The sequence below is a fragment of the Xenopus laevis genome, chromosome 7L (genome assembly GCF_017654675.1).
Source record: "Xenopus laevis strain J_2021 chromosome 7L, Xenopus_laevis_v10.1, whole genome shotgun sequence".
Classification (NCBI taxonomy): domain Eukaryota; kingdom Metazoa; phylum Chordata; class Amphibia; order Anura; family Pipidae; genus Xenopus; species Xenopus laevis.
In genome coordinates, this window is record NC_054383.1 from 1,032,165 (window position 1) to 1,059,190 (window position 27,026).

Below are 27,026 nucleotides of genomic sequence, written 5' to 3' on the forward strand. Positions count from 1 at the left end.
GTCTTTTCTGCCATTGATTCCCGGGATAGAAATCAATGGGAACTAAGGAGGCAGAAGTTAAAAATAAATTGTGTGGATTGATTTCTCTTAAGAACTTCGGCTTCTCAGAATTAAACATAAAAAAGGAGAGTAAAAAATGAAAAATGCACCTTGTGTTCCGATCCCCGGCTGGATATAAATACCCCTCATTCTATAAATGGATCCAAATTGCTCCTTCACTTCTACCAGAAAAGAGACAAAATTACAGAAAAGGCTGGATTTCACTGAGAGATATTGTAGCTAGAATCTCAGCTGCCATAAAGCAGGACAGGACTGCTGCTTACAATGGGGATCAGATAGGATCTGTGCAGCCACTGGGACAGAATGTTCTGTTATACAGATAGCTAGAATCTCAGCTGCCATAAAGCAGGACAGGACTGCTGCTTACAATGGGGATCAGATAGGATCTGTGCAGCCACTGGGACAGAATGTTCTGTTATACAGATAGCTAGAATCTCAGCTGCCATAAAGCAGGACAGGACTGTTGCTTACAATGGGGATCAGATAGGATCTGTGCAGCCACTGGGACAGAATGTTCTGTTATACAGATAGCTAGAATCTCAGCTGCCATAAAGCAGGACAGGACTGCTGCTTACAATGGGGATCAGATAGGATCTGTGCAGCCACTGGGACAGAATGTTCTGTTATACAGATAGCTAGAATCTCAGCTGCCATAAAGCAGGACAGGACTGCTGCTTACAATGGGGATCAGATAGGATCTGTGCAGCCACTGGGACAGAATGTTCTGTTATACAGATAGCTAGAATCTCAGCTGCCATAAAGCAGGACAGGACTGCTGCTTACAATGGGGATCAGATAGGATCTGTGCAGCCACTGGGACAGAATGTTCTGTTATACAGATAGCTAGAATCTCAGCTGCCATAAAGCAGGACAGGACTGTTGCTTACAATGGGGATCAGATAGGATCTGTGCAGCCACTGGGACAGAATGTTCTGTTATACAGATAGCTAGAATCTCAGCTGCCATAAAGCAGGACAGGACTGCTGCTTACAATGGGGATCAGATAGGATCTGTGCAGCCACTGGGACAGAATGTTCTGTTATACAGATAGCTAGAATCTCAGCTGCCATAAAGCAGGACAGGACTGCTGCTTACAATGGGATCAGATAGGATCTGTGCAGCCACTGGGACAGAATGTTCTGTTATACAGATAGCTAGAATCTCAGCTGCCATAAAGCAGGACAGGACTGCTGCTTCTAACGGGGATCAGAGAGAATTTCTTGTTGTATATTCATGAGGTTTAGGCACAAGTAGAACAGACCATTGGGACAAAGAGGAGCAGTAGAAGTAAAACAGACCCAGGAGACGGGACATTTTACTACAGGGAGTAAATATAACAAAGTGAAGGAAGTTTCGAGGCACAAGGTTTACACAAGGTTTACACAAGGTTTAGGCGCAGGAGCTGACAGACAGCCGAGTGGAGCATTAGAGGCAGCGGCAGAACCAACAGAGAAATGTATTATTGGTGTGTCAGACGCTTCTAGTAAGTGTGAGCTCCCGGACCGAGTATGTTTGATGTTTCCTGCCTCCCACATCTAATTACTTGTTGGTAAAATTGCAGCTTTGGTCAATTATAGTCGGAATAAAAGGAAGATGCGCCAGAAGCTGCTGCTGTTGGGATTAAAGGGGAAATCTCTCACTTGTGAAAACTGATATTTCAGAAGATATTTCTATCAATTTTAACAAACTGCGTCAGTCAGAAGAGCAAGAGTGGGAGGAGCCACAGGGTTTGTATCCTCAGGGTGGGGCTAAATGAGATTGTGTTGTGCCCCTTTAGGCCTTGCACAGATGAGGGATTTGCCCTAATACGACAAAGGTTGGATGTAATGTGTGATACTACTGTCTTACAACTGGAAGCCATGTGTTACTAGTGTGTTACTACTGGAAGCCATGTGTTACTACCCTGTTACTACAGGCAGCCATACCTTTTACTATCATGTTACTGCAGGCAGCAATCTTTTACTAGTGTGTTACTACAGGCAGCCATGTGTTATTACTAGTGTGTTCCTTTTTGTTAGACATGTTACTAGAATATTCTTTTTGGCAGGCGTGTGTAACTAATGCACTACTACAGGTGGATGTTACATGTTACTAGTCTGTTCCTCTTAGCAGACAGTTACTACTGGACAAGAGACAATATTAGGGAGCAGAGGGGAAGGCTCAGTATAAAGAATAGAGAACGGCAGCGATACAATCAGGTGTGTGTATTGTGCTTTGTACATACTGTAAGTAACTGTTACAACTCAGTGCTCAGTGGGTGTAAATAACTTACCTGAATGAAGACGTACTCATCCTGCACAACCAAAGAGTTGGTGTCAATGGATCTTGGGAAAGGGCCCCCCCTGGTGGTCTCAGAACACTCCTGGATTCGACAGGTGATATAATGGGCTTCTGTAATGAGAGAGCTCATTGGCTGTTACTGCAAACAATACAGAGAAGCAGAGAGGCCAGACAAATCTGAGGCAGGTAATAGGCAGGTAAGTAGATAGGTAGGTATATAGTAGGTAGGTATATAGTAGGTAGGTATATAGTAGGTAGGTAGGTAAGTAGGTAGGTTAGTAAGTAGGTAAGTAAGTAGGTAGGTAAGTAGGTAGATTAGTAAGTAGGTAAGTAATTAGATAGATAGATAGATAGATAGGGTGAGACATGTTGCATACAACGGACATACATAAAACACGTATGAAGCTATACACATTCAGAACCAGCAGTTCCATTGCACAGACACAGCCCATAAGACAAACAGGAGTGATCTGCAGCCGCGGCCCATAATTCCCTAAATGTAAATGAAATAAGTGTCATATTGTGGCCTCTCTCTCTGTAATGAAGACTGACAACCCCTAATTACAGATGCAAGAGAACTGACCAATGAGAATGAGTATCAGCACAGTGTCAGGGAGATTATTGCCCCTCAGATACAAGACTGGGATGAAATATCAGGAGGGAGGACAGACTGCTGTAACCCTTCCAGCTCCAGTAGAAATTAAAATGAATTTATATTTACACAGATCATTCTCACTGGAGGATTTGTATATATTTCAATGGACTTACCGGCCCCAGAAAGCTGGGGAACATTTTTAGTGAACAATGAAAGTGAGTAAGAGAGTGTGAGTGAGTGTAAATGAGAGAGTGTGAGTGAGAGAGTGTGAGTGAGTTTGAGTGAGAGTATGAGTGAGTGTGAGTGAGAGAGTGTGACTGAGTGAGTGTGAGTGAGAGAGTGTGAGTGAGAGAGTGTGAGTGAGTGTAAATGAGAGTGTGAGTGAGTGTGAGTGAGAGAGTGTGACTGAGTGAGTGTGAGTGAGAGAGTGTGAGTGAGAGAGTGTGAGTGAGTGTAAATGAGAGTGTGAGTGAGAGAGTGTGACTAAGTGAGTGTGAGTGAGAGCGTGTGAGTGAGTGAGACATGGAGAGATAGATTTGATCATTATTAGTTATGACAAGCCCCAGAATCAAATATATAATGCACATTGTAGTAACCCCAAACATGCCAGAAATATCACCACTGAAAACTGACCATGAGCATTACTTTAACCCCAGACATGCCAGCAAGATCACTGCAGTAATTAGATAAAGAGCATTACATTAACCCCAGACATGCCATTAACATCACTGCAAGAAATAGATAAGTATTGCCTTAACCACAGACATGCCAGTAATCTCACTATAGAAAAACAATATGGGCACTGCATTAACCCCAAGCACCCAGTAAGATTAATGCAGCAAATACATAATCAGCACTGCATTAACCCCAGGCATGCCAGTAACATCACAGCAGGAATAAATATCAGCATTGCATTAAACTCAGACAGGCCAGTAAGATCAGCACAAGAAATAGATACAAATTGCTTTAACCCCAGAGATCACTTTATAAATGATGTAGTCTGTATTATGTCCTGTATCAACCCCTGACATGCCAGTTAGATCACCTAATTGATGAGCATTACTTTAACCCCACACATGCCAGTAGGGTCACTATAGAAAACAGATCATGAGCACTGCATTAACCCCAGGAATACCAGTATAATGGATAATGAGCATTGCATTAGCCCCAGACATGTCAGTAAGACCAACGCAGGAAACAGATTATACACATTATTTTAACCCCAGACATGCCAGGAATACTATTGAAGAAAATCCATTATGAGCACTGCATTAACCCCACACATGCTAGTAAGATCACTGCATGAAACAGATAATGGCCACTGTATTAACCTTGGACATGCCAGTAAGATCACTATAAGAAATAAAGAATAAGCATTCTTTTAACCCCAGACATGTTGATAAGATCAACATCAAATATTAGTCATGAGCATTGCAGTAACCCCAGTAATGCCAGTAATATTGACTGCGTCTAGTCCTGCGGCTGAACGGAAGAAAGCGCAACGCAGGGGAGCGCAGGCAAAAACGCCTGTAAGAGCCCTTAAAGGGGTGAGGTGGCAACCCTAGTCTGGAACCGCCTTAGAAATAGGATTTCTGGGAAAGGCTCTTGATATCAGAGGACCTGCCTGTGGCTGGAGCCCTGTGTGCATGAGGGGCTGCACTGTTGCAGATGGTCAGGGTGAAACGAAACGAGCGATTTTACCTGCGACAGCATCTGTTCTGGCACGATGAGATGAATCACAGGCGTCACACATTGGATGCGCCGAATCTAAGGTAAGTAATAGGAATGTCGGAAGTTGCGTCTTCATCTGACAGTTGTGTCATATCACACAGCGACAATGTCCCAAATTCCTATTACTTACCTTAGATTTGGGGCATCCAACGTGACGCCTGTGATTCATCTCATCGTGCCAGAACAGATGCTGTCGCAGGTAAAATCGCTTGTTTCGTTTCACCCTGACCAACTGCAACAGTGCAGCCCCTCATGCACACAGGGCTCCAGCCACAGCCAGGTCCTCTGATATTAAGAGCCTCATGACATTGGCTTTTTTCCCAGAAATCCTATTTCTAAGGCGGTTCCAGACTAGGGTTGCCACCTCACCCCTTTAAGGGCTCTTACGGGCGTTTTTGCCTGCGCTCCCCTGCGTTGCGCTTTCTTCCGTTCAGCCGCAGGACTAGACGCAGTCAATTATTTTGAAGGGGGGCTGTACTCACACAGATGCATGTATGCGCTGAACGCAGGTGAAATGCAATATGCTGCATCCCAACCTGCGTTCGGCGCAATTCATTTAGATGCATGCTGCAGACTGAACTGATTTATGCGCAGCTAAATGAATAGCTAATTAGCCCTGCAGCCTGTGGACAGGGCCGGATTTACATAGAGGGCGCCCATAGGCCCATTGCCATTCGTTGCCCCTGTCCCCCCCCCCTTTATTCGTGCAAATTTTCATCGTCAATGGGGAAATTTAAAAAATGATTGTATCTCCAGCGCATCCCAATGTTTTTGAACCAATGTGGGTGTGGTTGGGCAGCAGGCCGCCCCCCTAAAATCCTGCCACCCTAGGCCCGGGCCTAGATGGCCTTTCCACAAATCCGGGCCTGCCTGTGGATTCCATATGTGTTTGGTTTTATAGGGGTGAGGGGGCAACCCTAGTCTGGAACCCCCCTTTTCCCAAGCCCATGACTTTCAGATATAAATGAAATGAAATCCTAAGTGACCCCCAATGTTTCCCTGAAGAGGGGGCAAGTCACATGACCTGCTAGAATATAACCCCCTATAGATAAGAAGATCTACCCCCCAAACACAGGCATTGCCCCTACCCCCTCACCTCATGTATCATCAGTATGTGTAAAGCTCAGGAGAGCGTCGCGTTCTGCAATTACACTAACGATCTAATCTGTCTAATGAGATGCACAGGAGCTGCCGCTGTCAGCCTCTTGTTTTCACATCCAATGAATACAAAATTATATCCAGGTACTTATCCCATTATGTTTAAATGTCAGGTGGGCAGCGGCGCTCAGCAATCAGACCAACACAATTACCCTGGAACTGAGACGCAATTTAGACGTTTTTAGCTGCCGACAAATAGAATGTCTGTCTGTGAGAGGCCGACCTCCAGCACATTCTGCCCAATAAAATACTACTGATATTGCTGCTACTGTGTTACACCACTGGAGATTTACCCGTATTTAAAGGGACATGATCAGTGAAATATACTGTGATAATAATCAGGTTGCTGTGTCCTTCCTTCCTTCAATAATCACAGCAGTCCTGTCCTGCTTTATGGCAGCTGAGATTCTAGCTATCTGTATAACAGAACATTCTGTCCCAGTGGCTGCACAGATCCTATCTGATCCCCATTGTAAGCAGCAGTCCTGTCCTGCTTTATGGCAGCTGAGTATTCTTAGCTCATCCTGTATAACAGAACCTCTGTCCCAGTGGCTGCACAGATCCTATCTGATCCCCCATTGTAAGCACAGTCCTGGTCCTGCTATTATGGCAGCTGAAGATTCTAGCTATCTGTATAACAGAACATTCTGTCCCAGTGGCTGCACAGATCCTATCTGGATCCCCATTGTAATGCACAGTCCTGTCCTGCTTTATGGCAGCTGAGATTCTAGCTAATCTGTATAACAAGAACATCTGTCCCAGTGGCTCACAGATCCTATCTGATCCCCAATTGTAAGCAGCAGTCCTGTCCTGCTTTATGGCAGCTGAGATTCTAGCTATCTGTATAACAGAACATTCTGTCCCAGTGGCTGCACAGATCCTATCTGATCCCCATTGTAAGCAGCAGTCCTGTCCTGCTTTATGGCAGCTGAGATTCTAGCTATCTGTATAACAGAACATTCTGTCCCAGTGGCTGCACAGATCCTATCTGATCCCCATTGTAAGCAGCAGTCCTGTCCTGCTTTATGGCAGCTGAGATTCTAGCTATCTGTATAACAGAAACATTCTGTCCAGTGGCTGCACAGATCCTATCTGATCCCCATTGGTAAGCAGCAGTCCTGTCCTGCTTAATGGCAGCTGAGATTCTAGCTATCTGTATAACAGAATTCTGATCTAGCTATTATAACAGAACATCTGTCCAGTTGCTGTAGTGATCCTATCTGATCCCCATTGTAAGCAGCAGTCCTGTCCTGCTTTATGGCAGCTGAGATTCTCGCTATCTGTATAGCAATAATACTGTACACCTTCTATGTATGGGTCATGTAATAGGGTGCGTTTCTGGTAGGGACACCACCTGTCCAGAATTAGGCAAGAGTTAGGGCTAAGGTTTGGGTAGGGTTTAGGCATGGGGTAAAATTAGAGTATGGTGCAGGATTTAGACCTGGGCTAAGGTTTAGGCATTAGGGGAGCAGGTTATAGCATGAGGTAGGGTTTAGTGGTGGGTAAGGTTTAGGTACAGGGCATAGTTTATACAGAAGACGGGGTGTAGACATGGGTTACAGGTTGGGATTGGGGAGGGGTTTGTGCCTAGGAATTAGGCCTGGGGTAGGGTACAGGCATATGGTTGGGTTATGGGTTATAAAGTGTCTCATTTATCATAGCTGGTGCCTTAATGGTAATAAACTTTCATCCACAAACCCCATGCAGAAAAGCTTTGTTAGATACTAATTAGCACTAATTGTGCACCTTGCACACCCCCACCAGAGGCACAGTCATTGTGAGCAAAGTGCAATGTGGTTGATAGAGGTTCCCTCAGGTCTGTGTGTGTAATTTCAGGTGCGGGGGTTGGGGTGAGACATGGGGCACATGTCACTCAATGCCCAAAGGGGCTCAAACGAGCCTAGAGCATTCTCTCTATTCAGTATCAGCCTGGCCGTGCTGTGATGTGCAGTGTTTGTACGGCTAATGTAAAGCACATTATAACTGACACAAGTGGAACTGCCCCAGAATTGGCTCTGGACCTGCACGTTGGCTACTGAGGTTGTCGGCTGTCACCTAAACACCTTATGGCACTTCATTAAAGGAGAAGGAAAGGCTAAAAGTAAGTAAGCTTTATCAGAAAAGTCTATATAAATACACCAGTAACCCCTCAAAGTAATGCTGCTCTGAGTCCTCTGTCAAAACAAACAGCACATTTCTTTCCTTCTATTGTGTACTCATGGGCTTCTGTATCAGACTAACTGTTTTCAGCTTAAACCTCCAGGGCTAGGGCTTGAGCATGCTCAGTTTGTTCCTCTCCCCCTCCCTCCTGTAATCTGAGCCCAGAGCTATGAGTGAGCAGGGAGAGACTCAGGCAGGAAGTGATGTCACAAGAAGCTAATACGGCAGCTGCTATCCTAAACAAACAGAGAGCTTCTAGAGCTGTTTACTCAGGTATGGTAAAGCATTCTACAGAATAAATATAGTGATATAGCTTGTACTATTGTGGCTAATCTATTGGAAATGAACTGCTTCGGTAGCTTTCCTTCTCCTTTAAAACAGAAATGTAGGAGGGGGATTCAGGCTGTGCTGGGGTATAATGAGCTCAGCCATTTGTATTTGATATAAATACTCACGTCCATCAGCAGAACGGGCCTCCATGTGCACTAAGTCCGGCTCTTTATCTAGACCCGATACAGACCTGCGGGATGAGAGAGACACGGTGAGACGAGTGTGAGAGAGACAGTGAGACGAGTGTGAGACACAGTGAGATGAGTGTGAGAGAGGCACAGTGAGACGAATGTGAGAGAGACAGTGAGATGAGTGTGAGAGAGACACAGTGAGACGAGTGTGAGACACAGTGAGATGAGTGTGAGAGAGGCACAGTGAGACGAGTGTGAGAGAGACAGTGAGATGAGTGTGAGAGAGACACAGTGAGACGAGTGTGAGAGAGGCACAGTGAGACGAGTGTGAGAGAGACAGTGAGATGAGTGTGAGACACAGTGAGACGAGTGTGAGAGAGACAGTGAGACGAGTGGGAGACACAGTGAGACGAGTGTGAGAGAGACAGTGAGACGAGTGTGAGAGAGACACTCTATTGTATTGAATTGAATTACCAGCAGCGCAGAAATTGTACAAATTGCCTACATGGGGCGAATGTTAATGGGGGGGATTTTATGTTATGCAGGAACACGGCTGGTTAAAATCCATTATTGGGATCAATTTGTTCTGTTAAACATTCAACTTATTCATCAGGACCTGAAAACGGGCTCCCTAAAGTAAATACCACCAAAATGCTGTATCTACCGAAATGTTTCTATCTGTTTCCCGAGGGTCCATCAGGTGGGCTCAGGGTTGGACAGGGCCAAAACCCAGGGTCCAGCCCACCCAGATCCACAACCTGCTGAGACCCTAACCCTGAGCTGCCCCTGATCTCCCCCTACCCCAATCGTGGCGGCAACTAGAGAACAGATAGGCCTGGGGGTGGGGGGCCTGGAGATGCATTGTGGCTGGGGGCACAGAAGGAGGTTGGGGCTGGGCTGCGAGGTCTGGGGGGGAAGTGACCCTTGGGCCCCCCAGTCTGATGCTGGGGGGCTCACTAGTGGCTCTACAGAAGTGTCTCTATTAGGAAATGAAAAGAAGCCACTGACCAATTATACTGCCTCTTGATCTCTTTTAGGGACCATTGATCCAACATAAAATCATACCAAGTATTTATTTCATTACAAATTAAATGGGTAAAATGGCTGAACCCCCTTGTGGAGTGGGAGTCGGTTCTTTTTGGCACACGGTGTGGACCTGTCCCCTGGTTACAAAATACTGGAAAGTCATCCATGATATTCGGGATTGAGCAGCAATTTGCCTTTTAGGATATAAAGTGATATTTTCCCCACTAATAACGTCAGGGTTGTGGTTGGATCACTTTTATTTCATGCCAAAAAGGTGCTTATTATTTATTATGCCGTGCATGGTCCCAAGATCCAATGGCAGGTCCCAGTGGTTCTGATATACATAAGGATGGTAACCCAAGTAGCAATGCTTTAGAAGTGCATTTCTTATGGATTTATGGATTGTGTCACCCCCATCCGTGTCTCTATCCCCCCTTGTTTTGAAAATGAATAAAAATGACACCTGTCAAAAAAGAACCTTTATTGGATAATGTTGGATTAAATATGTCGCCTCCCATCAGGGGACATTAAATGCAGTGCAGGCAGCAGCGAGCAAATCTTCAGCCCTAAATCTCCCTAGGGTAGAACAATATTGATCTTTTCACACCCACGTAATATGTTTGCACTTTTGTAAGAAAAGGGTCAATTTCAACAACCCTGGGAAGAGTTAATTGTGTTCATGAGTCACAACAGGACAGTGGGTATTTGGATGCACAATGACAGTTTCAGTTGAGGGGAAAGTCTGGGCCAAGTGCGTCACGCGTTTCCCTCGAAGGAAGAGAAATAAGTTACAAATAGACCTGCGTCAGCCCCCCCCCCCCCATTTACTATGGAATATCACCAAGTAGCGAGGGTGTTCAGCCCATAAATCAGGCTTTGGCAGCCCAGTTACAGACGGACACCTTGTAATGATGGAATTTCAGTGGATCCCTAAATGCAGTCCAGGCCGAGTCCAGTGGAACCGCAGGTTCTGACTCAAACCAACTGCAAATCTTGAGCTTCTACTGACTTTGTCTGTTACTGGCTCAGATGCCTCCTGTCCCCACAGCTCATTAAATATCCCTCATTAAATACCCCTCATTAAATGCCCCTCTGCCCCTTCAGTTCATTAACAGCCCCTGCAGTTGCAGCTATTTCAGTAGGAAACAAGTGAATCGGAAGAAGTGACAGCCCCAGAGGCTGCAGTTGGGCCCATAGGCAGGTTCTACACAGCCGAGCTTTCCAGCCCTAAGGAATTGGGCCTCTCCCGGGATTTTGTGGAACACGTTGGCTCTCACACTTGTTTGGGCTCGTGCCCCGCGGGGGCGGCATCTGGGGAAATGTTTCTTGAATCAACACAAATACATAATTCATAGATTTTTAAGAAGCACAAAGCGAAATCCCTCAGCCCGACGCACAGACAGAATTGTTCTTCTCCAGCACCGGATCAACGATAAAGTGCAAGATCCCCGGTACCAGATAAAGGTTCTTATTGTGTCTCCTACATCCAAATCCCTCATGTACTGGTCTGGGTAGAAACACTGAGACTGAGTGACAAGAATGAGAGTATTTTGTATTTAATAACTAATATTTATACAGAGATAAAGTCAATTGGCTCCAGTATCAGTGTCAGTGTATTGAATAGTGCAAATATTTACTCACTCTATTAAACCTCAGTGTATAACTGCAAGGGAATCATTACTGGGGACACGAGGAGTCACTGTATATACCTGTATATGGGCAAATACTACTAACTGTGAGCTGCCATACTGGTAACCCTACATCTCCCCAAACCCCAATCTCTACAGTCTCCTCTCACTTTCTATTGGTTGAGCTGGTTTTACTGGAGAGAAGACACAGACAGTGATAAACAAAGGAACAAACCTACAGTGACAGACAGATACACACAATTATACATATATATATATATATATATATATATATATATATACCGTGTCTTGTATTTCTGCATCACATTAAAGCTTTACTATGTAAGAACCACAAAGTACTGACATGGCAACTATGATGTGTAATGGGGATTCTGGTTGTAGTTGTAGTAAAATAAGTAGAACAAGAAGTAGACCGTAGGGCAAGATGGTGAAAGAATGACCAGATAAAGACAGCAGGGCAGCATGAAGACTAGAACAGTATGGTAGCTAAAAGGGCAAGGTGAAGACAGTAGGAAAAGATGGAGACACAAGGACAACATGGAGACAGTAGGACAACCTGGAGACAGTATGGCAAATAAAGACAGTTGGGCAAGATGGGGACAGTAGGGCAAGATGGAGACAGTAGGACAAGATGCAGACCGTAGGGCAAGATGAAGATCGTAGGTCACAATGTAGACAGTAGGACAAGATGGAGACCATAGGGCAAGATGAAGAACGTAGGACAAGATGAAGACAGTAGGACAAGATGGAGACAGTAGGACAAGATGGTGACAGTAGGGCAAGATAGTGACAGTAGGACAAGATGCAGACCGTAGGGCAAGATGAAGATCGTAGGTCACAATGTAGACAGTAGGACAAGATGGAGACCATAGGGCAAGATGAAGAACGTAGGACAAGATGAAGACAGTAGGACAAGATGGAGACAGTAGAACAAGATGGTGACAGTAGGGCAAGATAGTGACAGTAGGACAAGATGCAGAGTGTAGGGCAAGATGAAGACCATAAGACAAGATGTAGACAGTAGGACAAGATGAAGACAGTAGGGCAAGATGGTGACAGCAGGGCAAGATGGTGACAGTAGGACAAGATACAGAGTGTAGGGCAAGATGAAGACCATAGGACAAGATGTAGACAGTAGGACAAGATGAAGACAGTAGGGCAAGATGGTGACAGCAGGGCAAGATGGTCACAGTAGGACAAGATGCAGAGTGTAGGGCAAGATGAAGACCATAGGACAAGATGTAGACAGTAGGACAAGATGAAGACAGTAGGGCAAGATGGTGACAGTAGGACAAGATGGAGACAGTAGGGCAAGATGGAGACAGTAGGACAAGATGGAGACAGTAGGACGAGATGGAGACAGTAGGACAAAATGAAGACCGTAGGGCAAGATGGAGACAGTAGGAAAAGATGGAGACAGTAGGACAAGATGGAGACAGTAGGGCAAGATGGAGACAGTAGGACAAGATGGAGACAATAGGACGAGATGGAGACAGTATAGCAAGGTAGAGTAAATAAAGATAGCAGAAGTTTGTGACACACGACAACTTAACTAAAGACAGCCCTGATAGCCTCGCTAGCTCTCATTCTGCTGGATTCCTCTCCATTGCAGTAACAACCCCCCCATTGAGCCCATGACTTTGCCAGTCAGCACATACAGAACAGGCGGCGATGTGGCAGTAGCAGTTGGCAGTTGGTTTTGGCTTAATAAATGCAACAAGAGGAATGAAATATTAATAGTGTTCTGTGAAATAATTAAAAGACAAGTAAACGTATATAATCCAATTAACAGCTGGAATAAAACAGGCAGTTGCAGCCGTTGTACACGAGAGAGATTTTATTATGTTCTAATATTCGCACAGCCACAAAAGCCCATCCGTTATTTTTACAGCTGTAAGTGGCATTTTCGGAGCCGGTAATGCGCTCATTCTGGCAGCGTCAGTCTTGCACCGTGTGGGTCCCCCCAAAGTCTCCTCCTTGGACCAATCCAAAACAGGCCCTGGCATTTTAGGTACACTGAGCCCCCCCAGCCCAATAAATAGTGACTGTGTGGTGTTGGCCTGGCCTTAAAGTCGGAGGGGGGAGTGACAAATTATGATACACCCCACTCATGAAAGACACTTTATTTGTCCTTTAAGAAAAAGTGCAGGAGGATAGGATTCTGATTAGAAATAAACATTTTATTAACGTTGTGGTTTTTAAGTTCCATTGAAGTCTTTATATTAATATCCCATGCAGAAAGGGTTAAAGGAGTTCTAAAGGCAAAAAATAAATAAATTTGGAGGTTGGAAAGAACTGAAAAATCTTATTTTATTTTATTTATAATCACACAAACAGTAGATATTCTGATATTTGGCAAATTTAGTTCCTATTCACGTGGCGCCATTAAATTCCCGAGTCCTTGATATCTACATGGAAGTGAAGGGAACGAGCTGTAAGCATTAAACGTGACACCCCCTATTTATTGCTTTCGGAGAACTTAGAGGGGCAGGATTAACCCCTGCATTGTCAGGAAATGAGGAAACCACCCTTATAGAGAACGAGAGAACAAAGGGGGCAATAGAAAAGCCTCAGAATCAAGTACAGTGAAACCTCAATCTTCCATCCTCTGATTTTAAGTTTTCCTACATTTTATACCATTTTGGTGGTTTCGCCAATACTTAATATATAATAGATTTCCCCGTTTTTACATTTTCTCCAATTTTACCCAATTTTTATCTGGTCCCTTGAAAAACAAAAAATGGGGGTTCTACTGTAACTCTCTGTATGAAACCCTCACATCCCAGTGGCTATTAGGGGTTGCTGGGAGTTGTAGTATAGCAGCGACTGGAAAGCTTATGTATATGTATCAATGTGTGTATGTACATATTAGGGATGCAGCAAATCCACTATTTTGGATTCAGCCGAATCCCCGAATCATTCACAAAAGATTTGGCCAAATACCGAATCAAATCCGAATCCTAATTTGCATATGTACTTCCTTGTTTTGTGAAGGATTCGCCCGAATCTGAATCCTGGTTGAATCCTCAACCAAATCCTGGATTCAGTGCATTCCTAGTACATATGTACAGTTTGTATGGAAGACTAAACTGTCAGAAACAATGGCAGTTTATGGGAGAGTGAAGCTGCAGGCCATTACCAGCTTTATAGAAGGGATCCGACACCTTATACACATAACTCTTTCTGTTTCTATGAGACAAAAATTCAGGGAAAAATATGTCCCCCTGGATAGAATTAGCACAATTAGGGCCACAATTATATGTTTCCCCCACTAATGAATATATATAAAAAAAATTACTAATAAATCTCATTGCCGGGCTGTTTCCAACCTTTGTTTATTCCTCGAGGTACCAGGCATTTTAATAGAATTCTGCAAGTGAAAGTGCATTTATCATGATTAATTACAAACTAATTAGGTTTACTAGTTGGGTAACTACCCTCTGGGGGCAACATTAATCATACAAGTGATATTTCCCATGTGCTGTGCTGCCTACACATTATATCTCCAGCCCTGCATGGGGCCCTCATATCCTTCTATTCAATTACTGAACATCATATCAACGCACTGTGTGAAACTGGAGTGTGAGCTGTCGTGTGACTGTTGGTGGCCATGTTGTCATCTGGAAACTGAACATTGATATCCTCTGGGACCCTATGAAACATCATAAAACTATTGGGAAGAACATATAAACATATGAGTATAGTGCTCTGGCTAGAAATGAGGACCAATATTTAAGGAGTAATGGCTGATAGTTGGTTGATGGGGACTCATGTTTAAGGAGTAAAGGGATGATGAGTTTGTGATGAGTAATGTAGACTGAGGGAAAAGAACAGATGGTTAAAGGGTTTTGGTCAACGGATGAAGACTAATGGCTGTAGAATGTTGGCTAATAAGAGCTGTAGACTGATGGTTGAGCAATGAGGACTGATGATTGAATAATGTTGGTTGAGTGATGATGATTGGTGGTTGAAAAGTAAAAGGATGATGACTGAGGTATAAGGATTGGTGGCTGAAGGATGCTGGTTGAGATATGAGAATTGGAGAATAAGGGGCTACTGACCGAGGCCATTATGTATGGTTATGGTATGTTTATTGACGAATGAGCAGAAAAGAGCTTATGAGTGAGGCACGAGGACTGATTGTTGAGGGGTGAGGACAAATGGTTGAAGAGTAAAGGCTGATACTGAAGGAATTGGATCTTATGGTAGAGGAGTAAAGGCTGATTGTTGGGTGATGGGGTATAGGAGTTAAGGAGCAAAGGGGTGATGTGATTTAGTGATGAGTAATGCCAAGCCTGAGATAATGGGAGAATTAATAAGGCGGAGCATGATTACTTGTATAATACTTCTCCGGTGATTCCAATTTTCCATATCCTCCCAAAGATGCATAAATCATGGGAGGATGTTAAGAGCCGTCTGATTGTGGCAGGTATAGGTGTCTTGAATGAGGGTCTACCCCATTATGTCAATAAACTTTTGATTCCATTGGTTGTCAAATTACCAACATATTTGAGGGGCTCGACAATGTGTATCAATAAATTCAAAGACATACATTGGAAACAGACTTATAAGTGGTTTACCATGGACGTCAATGCCCTATTTTCCTCTATACAGAATAATTTGGGCTTACAGGCAATTACATATTGGTTGGACAAAGAACAACATTTCCCAAAAAGTTTACAACCTGTAGAATTTTTGTTACACACCAATTACTTCTATGTTAATGGTGGGTTTTATCTCCAAAAATGTGGTTCTGCGATGGGGGCATCCTTTGCCTCTACCTATGCCAACCTCTTCATGAATTGGTAGGAGCGGCACCACATTTTTGGTGATTCAAACCCATTTAGGTCTAACATTGTACAATTTTATCGCTACATCGACGATTGTATAGGAATTCGGGATGGAGATCTGTACTCATTTAAAGCTTTCATCAGTGTTTGTAATAGTGCAGTGGAGGGGATTTCGTTTACTTTATGAGTTTAATATCTCGGGGATTCCGTTTTTGGGTATAGCCTTCCTTTCAGTAGAAGACAAAGTACAAACTAGCCTGTTTCATATGCCCATTACAAGAAATACCTTGTTACATGCCACAAGTGGACATCCCACTCTTTGTATACGAGGCATCTCGACTGGACAGTTTATATGTCTAAAGACTCTATGCTCAACGTGGGATGACTTTATGAAGGAGTCAATGGAGTTATGGGATAGGTTTGTTGAACGAGGATTTGAAACCCTGGTTATTAAAAAAGCCTTTGCTGTGATAGGGGTATCCCTATGTGGTCTGTGATAGGGATAGCCTTTTGGAGCATAAACACCACATTAAATATAATCCCCCTGTGACCAATGAGATGGGCCTAGAACAAGAGGATAATAGTGTTGATGGAAAGGGTGCCCCTAGGAGAATAGCCAGGCAGGGTGATGGTCAGTGCACATGCAATAATTCTAAGGTACGATTTAGCACCACATATTCAAATCAGTCGTTTAACATTAAACGTATTATCCAGAAACATTGGGGTACACTCTTATAGGACCCCCTTTTAACTGATGTTTTGAAGGAGACACCCTCCTTTGTGTTTCGGAAAGGTAGGCGTCTAGCCTCCTGTGATTTATACCTGAGCTTTGTCTGAACCAGTGTGCTTTTGAGAAAGTGGCTGGACAGCCACGAAACGTGTTAAGCGATGGTTCATTTATATCATGTCTATGACTTTTTAAGCGACATTTAAGTCTAAACTTCTCCCTCCTTGGTGTGCACAGTGCTCGTTTCAAATGGCTGAAGGATGTTGGTAAAGAGCTGTAGAATGATGGTTGAGTATTGAGATGTAGACTGATTGTTGATTAATGAGGACTGATGATTGAAGACTGTTGGTTGAGTGATGACGACTGGTGGTTGAAAAGTAAAAAAAGAGTTCTGAAGATTGGTAGTTGAAGGATGCTGATTGAGATATGAGAACTAGGGAATAAAGGTCTACTGGTTGAGGCATAATTACTTATGGTTATGGGTTGTTTACTGAAGAAAGAGCAGTAAAGGGTTGAATGCTGAGGCATGAGGAATGATTGTTGAGGGATGAGGACTAATAGTTGAGGAGTAAAGGCTGGTAGATGGGTGATGGGGACTAGGAGTTAAGCAGCAATGGGTTGATGATTTAATGGTGAAGAATGTAGAGGGGTTTTGGTCAACGGACGAGGACTAATGGCTGAAGGATGTTGGTTAAGAGCAGTAGAATGTTGGTTGAGTAATGAGGACTGATGATTGACGAATGTTGGTTGAGTGATGACGAATGGTGGTTGAAAAGTAAAATGCTGATGACTAAGGTATGACGATTGGTGACTGAAGGATGCTGTTTGAGATATGAGAACTAGAAAATAAAGGGTTTATGGTAAGGCATGAGGACTGATTGTTGAGGGATGAAGACTTATAGTTGAGGAGTAAAGGTTGATACTGGAGGAATGGAGATTAATGGTAGGGGAGTAAAGACTGATAGTTGGGTGATGGGGACTAGGAGTTATGATGTTGATTTAGTGATTAGGAATGTCAACTGAGGGATAGTTGAGGGGTTTTGATCAAGGGATGAGGACTAATGGCTGAAGCATAGGCGCTGTAGACTGAAATGAGGATTGGTGTTTGTCCTGGTTGAGATATAAGAACTGGAGAATAAGGGGCTACTGATTGAGGCATGATTATGTGGTTATCGGATGTTTTTGAAGAATGAAGAATAAAGGGCTGACTGTTGACGATGAGGACTGATAGTTGAGGGATGGGGACTGATGGTAGAATTAAAGTAAAGGAATAATGATTCAGGGATTATGAATAACAACTGTTGTTGTGGCCTGGCTGTTGAATGATGCTAGTTAAGAGATGAGGAACAGTGGTTGAGAAGTATAGGGCTGATGATTAGTACGAGGAGTGATTATTAAGGAATGGGGCCTGATGGTTAAACAATGTTGATTGAGAGATGAGAGCTGGTGGTTGAGGAATAAATGACTCATGATTGAGGGATGAAGAGTAAAGGGCTGAGAGTTGAAGCTTGAGAACTGATGGTTAAGGATTTCTGGTTGAGGAATGTGGATGAACGGATGAGGGTTCAGAGCTGATGGTTAAGGGGTAAAGGACTTATGATTAAGGGGTGAAGATGTAGGGGTGATGGTCTGCAGAAACAATATCCAAATATCTACATTGTACAACATGAAATAAAATAATGACTAAAGCGCTCAATATTTCCATTAAGTGCCATATGAATATTGCGTTCCCCTCCCCTCGTTCCTCTCACACTTTGATGAAGAATGTAAAACTTTTTATTATTTCGCCATTACCATAAAATATTCGCTCACGCCGCGCTTCAGCATCTGCCTTTACGTTGAATCATGTCTGTTGATTTACATCTTTTTATTGCAGTAAAAAAATATTCTCTCCTCTAGCATTAAAGAAATCAGGGATAGCGACCAAATATTTACTCTTCTACCTGTGTTTTAGGGGAGTGGGAGGTTTTATTTGCCGGTAATTCAGAATAATAATGGATCAGTAGATGGAGGATAATGAAAGCGCCACGGCCCGGGTAAGAGACAATCTATAAGCCGTCTGACACCCACACTTACATCAGTCGGAATCCTCAGCTCTGAGTAATGGAATGATCTTTCTATACAGGAATCTAAATTATGTATAAAAGCTTCATACATTGGCGGCTTTAATTAACACAAAATACGCAATGGTGGCAACCGCGCAGAAAGGGAAAGTAAAACCAATTTGCTGGGAATCACACAAAGACGTTAGTCTCCCAGGACTGACATCCCTAGGATTGAAGCCACACCCACAATATACCCAGATACACCCTGACCCCGCCTCTTTAGCCTCAGGCACCATGGGATATAAATATGGTGTCAAATTAATACATCAGCTCCCCCCCCCACAAACACACTGAGACGCTAAAAGAACTGTCACCATGAGGCCAGAATTAGACTTTCAGTTATAGAATGTCAGTGTCAATGATAAAAAGAGAGTCAGCCCAGCTTGTTAGATAGGCTTTACAGCATTGATGTGCCAATGTAGGATCTTTTTTAGTTTTGTTATATATAATAGGGACAACAGTACTTTATAATTGTATTAAAAAGATGAAGATTTAATCTGGTACATCCCTAGTCATGAGAAAGCAGTTGGGAGTTGCAGTTTACAACATCTCTGCCCCTACCTGTGGGCACAAAAGCTCCATGTTCCAGGCGAGCGTAAGGAGGGCACTGCCAGCTGGCGTATTGGATTGCGACATTAGTAAACCAATAAAGATTTGGAAAAGACAGAAACAACATAAGGAGCGTCGGGGCAGGGGGAGCCAAGAGCCAGTCACCTCCCTGTAACGATCGGCGCTTATTACTGGCACATATCATACCCGTTGGCATAAAATCTATAAATTGTGTATAAAGGAAATGTCCCTGTAATGGGAAATGTAACTAGGAGAAAGGGGCACAAATATATAGATGTATCATAAGTCATATTCACATATTATTGTTGCCTTTTATTGGAGCGGCCGAGTGGAACTAAAAACTGAAATGAGAAGATACTGGTGTTTATTCTCCTCAGGCCGCAGCCTTGATGTTACCCAAATTTCTGTTTTTATCCATTATTTCTTATGGTTCTGTATTTCCCCAGCCTATCCAGGTCCAGAGAAAGAGATATTGGGATTTGCAGGGTTCATCCCACCCAACTTACTCAAAGATGTTCCAATCTTGGCCTTCCAATTCATTATCTTTGTGAGACCCTCTGCCTCCCACCCAGACCCAATGAGGCCTTTACTACATAAGGAATGCCACTTTTCTACTGAAGCTTATAGAATCCTCCTTTCTCCAAAAACATCCCTATTTATGAGTATAAGTGAGAACCTCTTCCAACTCATACCTACAGACCATGCCTACTAGCTAGGACCTCTTCTAATGGATGTCTCTACAGAGGAGAAGAATAATACAAACTGTATAAGATGTCTAGAGTCCTAACCTATATGCCCAATGTTCCAAGTTTTGCCTTCTGAAGCTTCATCTTTGAGAGGTCTCCTGCCTCAGGCTCCTGGCACCCCCTTGCACCCTCCCCATCAAGAACAACATCCCTACCTGAATGAAGGACCACCTCTTCCCACTCATACCTACTGACCATGACTACTAGCTTGACCCTCTTCTAATGGGACTTGTATCCAGAGTAGAAGAATAATACAAACTGTGTACGATGTGTAGAGTCCATATTCCCATTGCACTCAGTTTTCCAAAGCTACTGTATGTTTATTAGTGTTACCCTAGGGCCACAAACTGTCAGTTTATAGGGTAGCCCCACATCCATAGTACTTGGCTTTCCCAAGCTACTGTAGATATGAGTGTAGCCACAGACAGACTAATCACAGTCCCAGGACTAGTGTTAGTGAAGCAGGTAATTTACAAGACCCCCATGCGCTACCCTACACTTCATTAAAACAAGCCCGACTTTACAACGTGGATACATTGGGCCGTGGGTTCCCGAGCATTAAGGAAAGACTGGTTTCTTCCTTTCACCTCTCACACGATCAAAAGAGAATTTACTTTTCTGGGAAATCGATTTCACACTCCGGTGATACTTTTATCCTCACAAACTAAAGTACAAGAGAGGAGAGAGGGGAGCGGCGCTGAGGGGCGTCAGGAGATAAGAGCAAAGTCCTCACATGATTCCGCTTGGCTGATTGTTCCCTCTCAGTTACATTAACTCTCAGGTACAGGAACCGGTGCTACAGAACCCGCAGACAGTGCCGACTGCCCATCAAGTTCAACCCTCTCTAGTGTTAAACACAATTACTGCCACATACTCTTCCATCACAGATTCTGCTATAGATTTTCAAGTGCTGCACTCTATAGGCCAGCGCTAACTAGGCTGTTTAATTCATTGGCATTCCTCATATCCAACCACTACTATCTCTACCCAATCCATATGTACTCATCAATACTTATGTACTGTATAATTAAATAGTAAGAGTATTAATGTAGGAAGGTTAAACAAAGACTTACCAGTAAAATCTGTTTGGTGTGATCCTCTCATGCATCAGGTTCCACCTCCTTCCAAAATCCATTGAGCTATAAAGCTGAAATAAGAAAGGAAAAGAATTTGTGAGCAAGAGTGTAGTAAGTAGTAAGTGTAGTAAGTAGCAAAGGGGCAAAATGGGTGCAGCATTGTCAGGTCAACAGCAAAATGAAAAGAAGATGAGAAATATAGGGGCAGAAAGAAGAGGGAGGGTAAGGTAAAACAGTTGAGGGAGAAAAGGAGAGGGGAGGGAATGAGAGACAGAAGGGAAAGGGGGTTAGGGAGTAGAGGGACAAATGGGGGAAAGGAGAAATATAGAAGGGGAGAGAAGAGGGAGGATGGGGGAGAGTAAGGCCAAACAGTTGGGAGAGAAAAGGAAAGGAGAGGGGATGAGAGACAGAAGGAGAGAAGGGAAAGGGGGTTAGGGAGTAGAGAGACAAATGGGGGAGAGGAGAAATATAGAAGGGGAGAGAAGAGGGAGGATGGGGGAGAGTAAGGCCAAACAGTTGGGGGAGAAAAGGAAAGGAGAGGGGATGAGAGACAGAAGGAGAGAAGGGAAAGGGGGTTAGGGAGTAGAGAGACAAATGGGGAGAAGAAATAGAAAGATGAATGTGACACTATAGAGAAGGGAATGTGAAGAGAGACTGAGGGTTAATGTCAGGGAGTCAGAAGGACCTGGGAGAATTTAGGACACTCTGGTCAATAACTGAACCCACTGGGGTAACATTATGGCAGGAAAGTGTTAGTAAATGCTTCCTTATTATTATTGCATGAGGAATCAGCCTGTGCCAGAGAAAGGGTTAATGCTGCCGCCTCTCACCATCCAAGAATCTGCAGTTTCAATCAATTTCCAGTTGACTAATTTTCTATGTGAGTGAATGTTGGCGCAGGAGACGGTGAAGATAAAGTGACCTGGATGAGCCACAGCACAGGATTCATTATGGGAGAATTTATCAGCAGTGGGTATGAGAGGAGTGTGTCCGGCAGCCAATGGAATATTTAGGGGCTGGATATTAATCAGAATACAGGGGCATCTGCCAGGGCTGGATATTGGGCCCAGGGAATTCTACCCACTGTGTGTCCATCACACCTGCAGCTCTGAATCTTCACTTAATGGGTTCCACTCTGGAAAGGTTCAGTAACCCTCATGCACCCAGATAAGTGGAGTCTGCAGGAGAGAGTTACAGTCACAGAATAACAAACATTTGCGCTTCAGAAGACACAACAGGTCCCTGGGGGTCCGACTTCATGAACTACAAATGACTGCGTGTTCTGCTCATACACTGCTGCCCCCGTATTTCTGAACAAATGGGGATTTTTCTTTCTACTTTCTCTGCAACGTCAGGTCATTTCACCTCCAGTAAAATCCACTGTGTCAGCAAAGCAACCGGGGCCAACTGAGCTCTGTCCATTTATTACTCACATCATTAGCCCTGAACAGCTACTCCTGCACCCCTACTCCTGCTTACTATCTGTCTGACTACTGAGATACACACAGAGTAACAGTCAGATAATAGTCTCTGGGAAGGGAGTGTGACTGTGGGATAGCAGGTATAGTAGGGAGAGATGGTGTCTATAGTAACAGTGGATAATAGTCTCTGGGAAGGGAGTGTGACTGTGGGATAGCAGGTATAGTAGGGAGAGATGGTGCCTATAGTAACAGTGGATAATAGTCTCTGGGAAGGGAGTGTGACTGTGGGATAGCAGGTATAGTAGGGAGAGATGTGTCTATAGTAACAGTGGATAATAGTCTCTGGGAAGGGAGTGTGACTGTGGGATAGCAGGTATAGTAGGGAGAGATGGTGTCTATAGTAACAGTGGATTATAGTCTCTGGGAAGGGAGTGTGACTGTGGGATAGCAGGTATAGTAGGGAGAGATGTGTCTATAGTAACAGTGGGATAATAGTCTCTGGGAAGGGAGTGTGACTGTGGGATAGCAGGTATAGTAGGGAGAGATGTGTCTATAGTAACAGTGGATAATAGTCTCTGGGAAGGGAGTGTGACTGTGGGATAGCAGGTATAGTAGGGAGAGATGTGTCTATAGTAACAGTGGGATAATAGTCTCTGGGAAGGGAGTGTGACTGTGGGATAGCAGGTATAGTAGGGAGAGATGTGTCTATAGTAACAGTGGATAATAGTCTATGGGAAGGGAGTGTGACTGTGGGATAGCAGGTATAGTAGGGAGAGATGTGTCTATAGTAACAGTGGGATAATAGTCTCTGGGAAGGGATATACTATACCTGCTATCCCACAGTCACACTTCCTTCAGCTAGGCTGGGGGGGGTCTATGTAGGGTAGGGATGTAGGGTTTTTTAACTTTTGGGTTGAATTCTTCTTTAAATGTAAATTGAAGAGCTGCTGAATAAAAAGCTAAATAACTCAAAAACCATAAATAATAAAAAAATGAAAACCAATTGCAAACTGTCTCGGAATATCCCTCCCTACATCATACTAACAGTTAATTTAAAGGTGAACATCCCCTTTAAGAGTCGGGTGAAGACGGAGAATGTGCCAGAAAGCGACGCTGCGCTGAAAGGGTTTCACTATTTTATCTTTATTTCTATTTCTCGCACCAAACAAACTACAAACAGCCAGAAACAAACAATTTCACCAAAAAGTGACGTTGTTACTCCAGGGGGAAATTTCTGCCGATGATTCTCCCACGTGACCTTGTGAAGGTGAGAGACGAGGAAATAACAAATCTCAATGTTTGTGGGAGACAGATCTGTCGTATTGTAAAGAGGTGATGGGTTAATAAGGACAGAATAAACGTCATGGCCGGGGAGTAAAGGGCAAGTGCAACACTGAGGGGCCAGAGAGGGAAGCTGCTCCTGGGAGACTGTTGTGAGGCTAATGTAAAGGAGAAGTAAGAGCAAGTTACAGAATATGATGAAATATTGGACGTGGGTGGAACTGGCAATGCACCATTGGGGGGGAGACGCTGTTGTTCCCGGGGGGCTATTAATAGTCATGTCGGGGGGAACATTCATTTAAATGAAAAGCAGAAAGAAACGTGTAATTCGCCGGCGTCTGTCACTGTCAGGAGCGAAACGCTTCGCCTCCCCGGCTAATGTACCTGCACCGCAGAACTGTAATAAACGACAATGAAAATAATATTGTTTCTTGTCATAAAGCCTCGGGCTGCGCGTTCTGCCCCTGGGAGCGCAATAAATATCCAGGGGGGGGGGGGCAGACAAAATGGATCGACAAAAACTGCAGCTGCTGAAACCGCAGTTACTGTAGGAGCGCGGCGTTCGGGTTAATCCTGCACTGTAACTGGGGTAACTAGGGGTTAATAAGGGTAACGATTGGTTACTAAGGGTAACTAGGGCCAATATGAGTGATTTCATGATAATATGGATCTGTCTAACGGCAAAGAAATTCACAGAACAGAGCGGGGGAAAGGAGATCTTACCATCAGCATAGGAAGGGGTTCTTTACTGTAAGGACAGTCAGGTTATGGGATTCCCTACCAAGAGAGGGGGAATGAGTGATTCATTGGTGGGGAGGAAAGGAGATCTCACCATCAGCATAGGAAGGGGTTCTTTACTGTAAGGACAGTCAGGTTATGGGATTCCCTACCAAGAGAGGGGGAATGAGTGATTCATTGGTGGGGAGGAAAGGAGATCTCACCATCAGCATAGGAAGGGGTTCTTTACTGTAAGGACAGTCAGGTTATGGGATTCCCTACCAAGAGAGGGGGAATGAGTGATTCATTGGAGGGGAGGAAAGGAGATCTCACCATCAGCATAGGAAGGGGTTCTTTACTGTAAGGGCAGTCAGGTTATGGGATTCCCTACCAAGAGAGGGGGAATGAGTGATTCATTGGTGGGGAGGAAAGGAGATCTCACCATCAGCATAGGAAGGGGTTCTTTACTGTAAGGGCAGTCAGGTTATGGGATTCCCTACCAAGAGAGGGGGAATGAGTGATTCATTGGTGGGGAGGAAAGGAGATCTCACCATCAGCATAGGAAGGGGTTCTTTACTGTAAGGACAGTCAGGTTATGGGATTCCCTACCAAGAGAGGGGGAATGAGTGATTCATTGGTGGGGAGCAAAGGAGATCTCACCATCAGCATAGGAAGGGGTTTTTTACTGTAAGGACAGTCAGGTTATGGGATTCCCTACCAAGAGAGGGGAATGAGTGATTCATTGGTGGGGAGGAAAGGAGATCTCACCATCAGCATAGGAAGGGGTTCTTTACTGTAAGGGCAGTCAGGTTATGGGATTCTGAACAATAATTACTAAAGCTGATTGAACAATATTTTTTGTAAACTTTTTTTCATTATATGTATCTATTTATTTACCTTGTATTAAATGCAGATGGAATGAAGGTGGGGAGAAGGCAGTGTATGAGGGGGAGATACTTTGCAGTGATATATGTATTTAATTACAGGAGGAATATCTGAGCGCTGGTAACTTTAATGGGACAATCGTTCAGTTTGATTGTCTCTCTGAGAGGGGCTATAGTTCTATTTAACTGGTTTAACCCCCAGCAGATAAAATTGAGTTACAGCGACTGGAAACACCTTGTGATTTATGTGGTGCCCCCCCCCCCACTGGTCTGAACCACTAGCTGGAGGGGCGGGGAGTTTGGGGGGACATTGCTCTGATTCTCTGCACAATTATGTTCCAGATCTTCCTTTTCATTGGCTGATTTTCTGTAATTAGCCCCAGGCCAATCCCTGATCCTTCCATTGGGGAAGAATAACGAGCAGAACAAACCATTCATTGGTTCTTGGGGTTTAAAAAGTGCAGTAAATAGAGTGCGCCGCTCCCCCCTGCAAAAAAAATCTTCAGAAGGGCCTGGCGCACTCCGCCCCCATCCTCCCGCCCACTTCTTGCCCCACCCATTCCCACCTCTGATCCGCCCACTCCCACCCACTCCCTGCCCCGCCCATTCCCACCTCTGATCCACCCACTCCCACCCACTTCCTGCCCCGCCCATTCCCACCTCTGATCCGCCCACTCCCACCCACTTCCTGCCTCCTTCCTCTATAGTCAGCCACTGGGTTTAACGTTTATCTCTTGGCCTTAAAGGGGAGATATGACTGGGTGTAGGGGCAATACATACTAACTAACTACAGGTATAGGAACCGTTATCCAGAAACCCGTTATCCAGAAAGCTCCGAATTACAGAAAGGCCGTCTCCCATAGACTCCATTTTATCCAAATAATTGAAATTTTTAAAAAATGATTTCCTTTTTCTGTGTAATAATAAAACAGTCGCTTGTACTTGATCCCAACTAAGATCTAATTATTCACACACTGACTGATACTCAAACACTTTTTATAGTGGCAGAAACATTCGTGGAGGGAGCGGGTCTTGGCTAGTGATGGGCGAATTTCTTTCCGTTTCGCCGGAAAATTCACAGAAAATTTGATACTCGAAAATTGACGCCCGCGTCAATTTTGGACGTGCGTCCAAAAAGTCACTCACGGCAATTTTTGACGCAGGCGTTAAAGTCAATGGGTGTCCGATTAGTGTTGATGCGCAGCAATTTTGACGCGGCCAAAATTTTCCGCCAAAACACGTAAATTCGCTGCGAATTCGCACTGGCCGAATTGATTCCCCCATCACTACTCTTGGCTGGTGGGGATTTTTCCTGCCTGTGATCTCCACATAAAGCAGCAGTTGAGCCAATAATAAATTTGGGATTCGGAGCACATTCGCTTCCCTCAGTCCAAGCTGGCGCTGCATCTGCATTAAGTGCAAGTCATTTCCAAGGTTCCACATGATGAATTAGGGAGATTACAAGAGACATAACTTTGTTTTACAATCACACCTGGCGCTGATACAACAATCCTTTGGCTCCGGCCTGAGCTGCACGTGGCCCCCCGGGATCCCCAGAAGAGAAAGGGGCTCCAGCTGCTGCAACCGAG

At 44.2% G+C, this 27,026-nt stretch overlaps 1 protein-coding gene across 1 annotated transcript in view; it reads right to left on the minus strand.

The window, feature by feature from the left end:
- Positions 1 to 27,026, minus strand: part of sorcs3.L (sortilin-related VPS10 domain containing receptor 3 L homeolog) — a 147,789-nt gene that overhangs the window by 51,979 nt on the left and 68,784 nt on the right. The window contains exons 5-7 of the mRNA XM_041570087.1: positions 21,132 to 21,205; positions 8,440 to 8,504; positions 2,333 to 2,451 (exon numbers count right to left, since the gene is read on the minus strand). Coding sequence (XP_041426021.1) covers positions 2,333 to 2,451; positions 8,440 to 8,504; positions 21,132 to 21,205 — 258 coding nt within the window. The remainder of the gene's footprint in view (positions 1 to 2,332; positions 2,452 to 8,439; positions 8,505 to 21,131; positions 21,206 to 27,026) is intronic.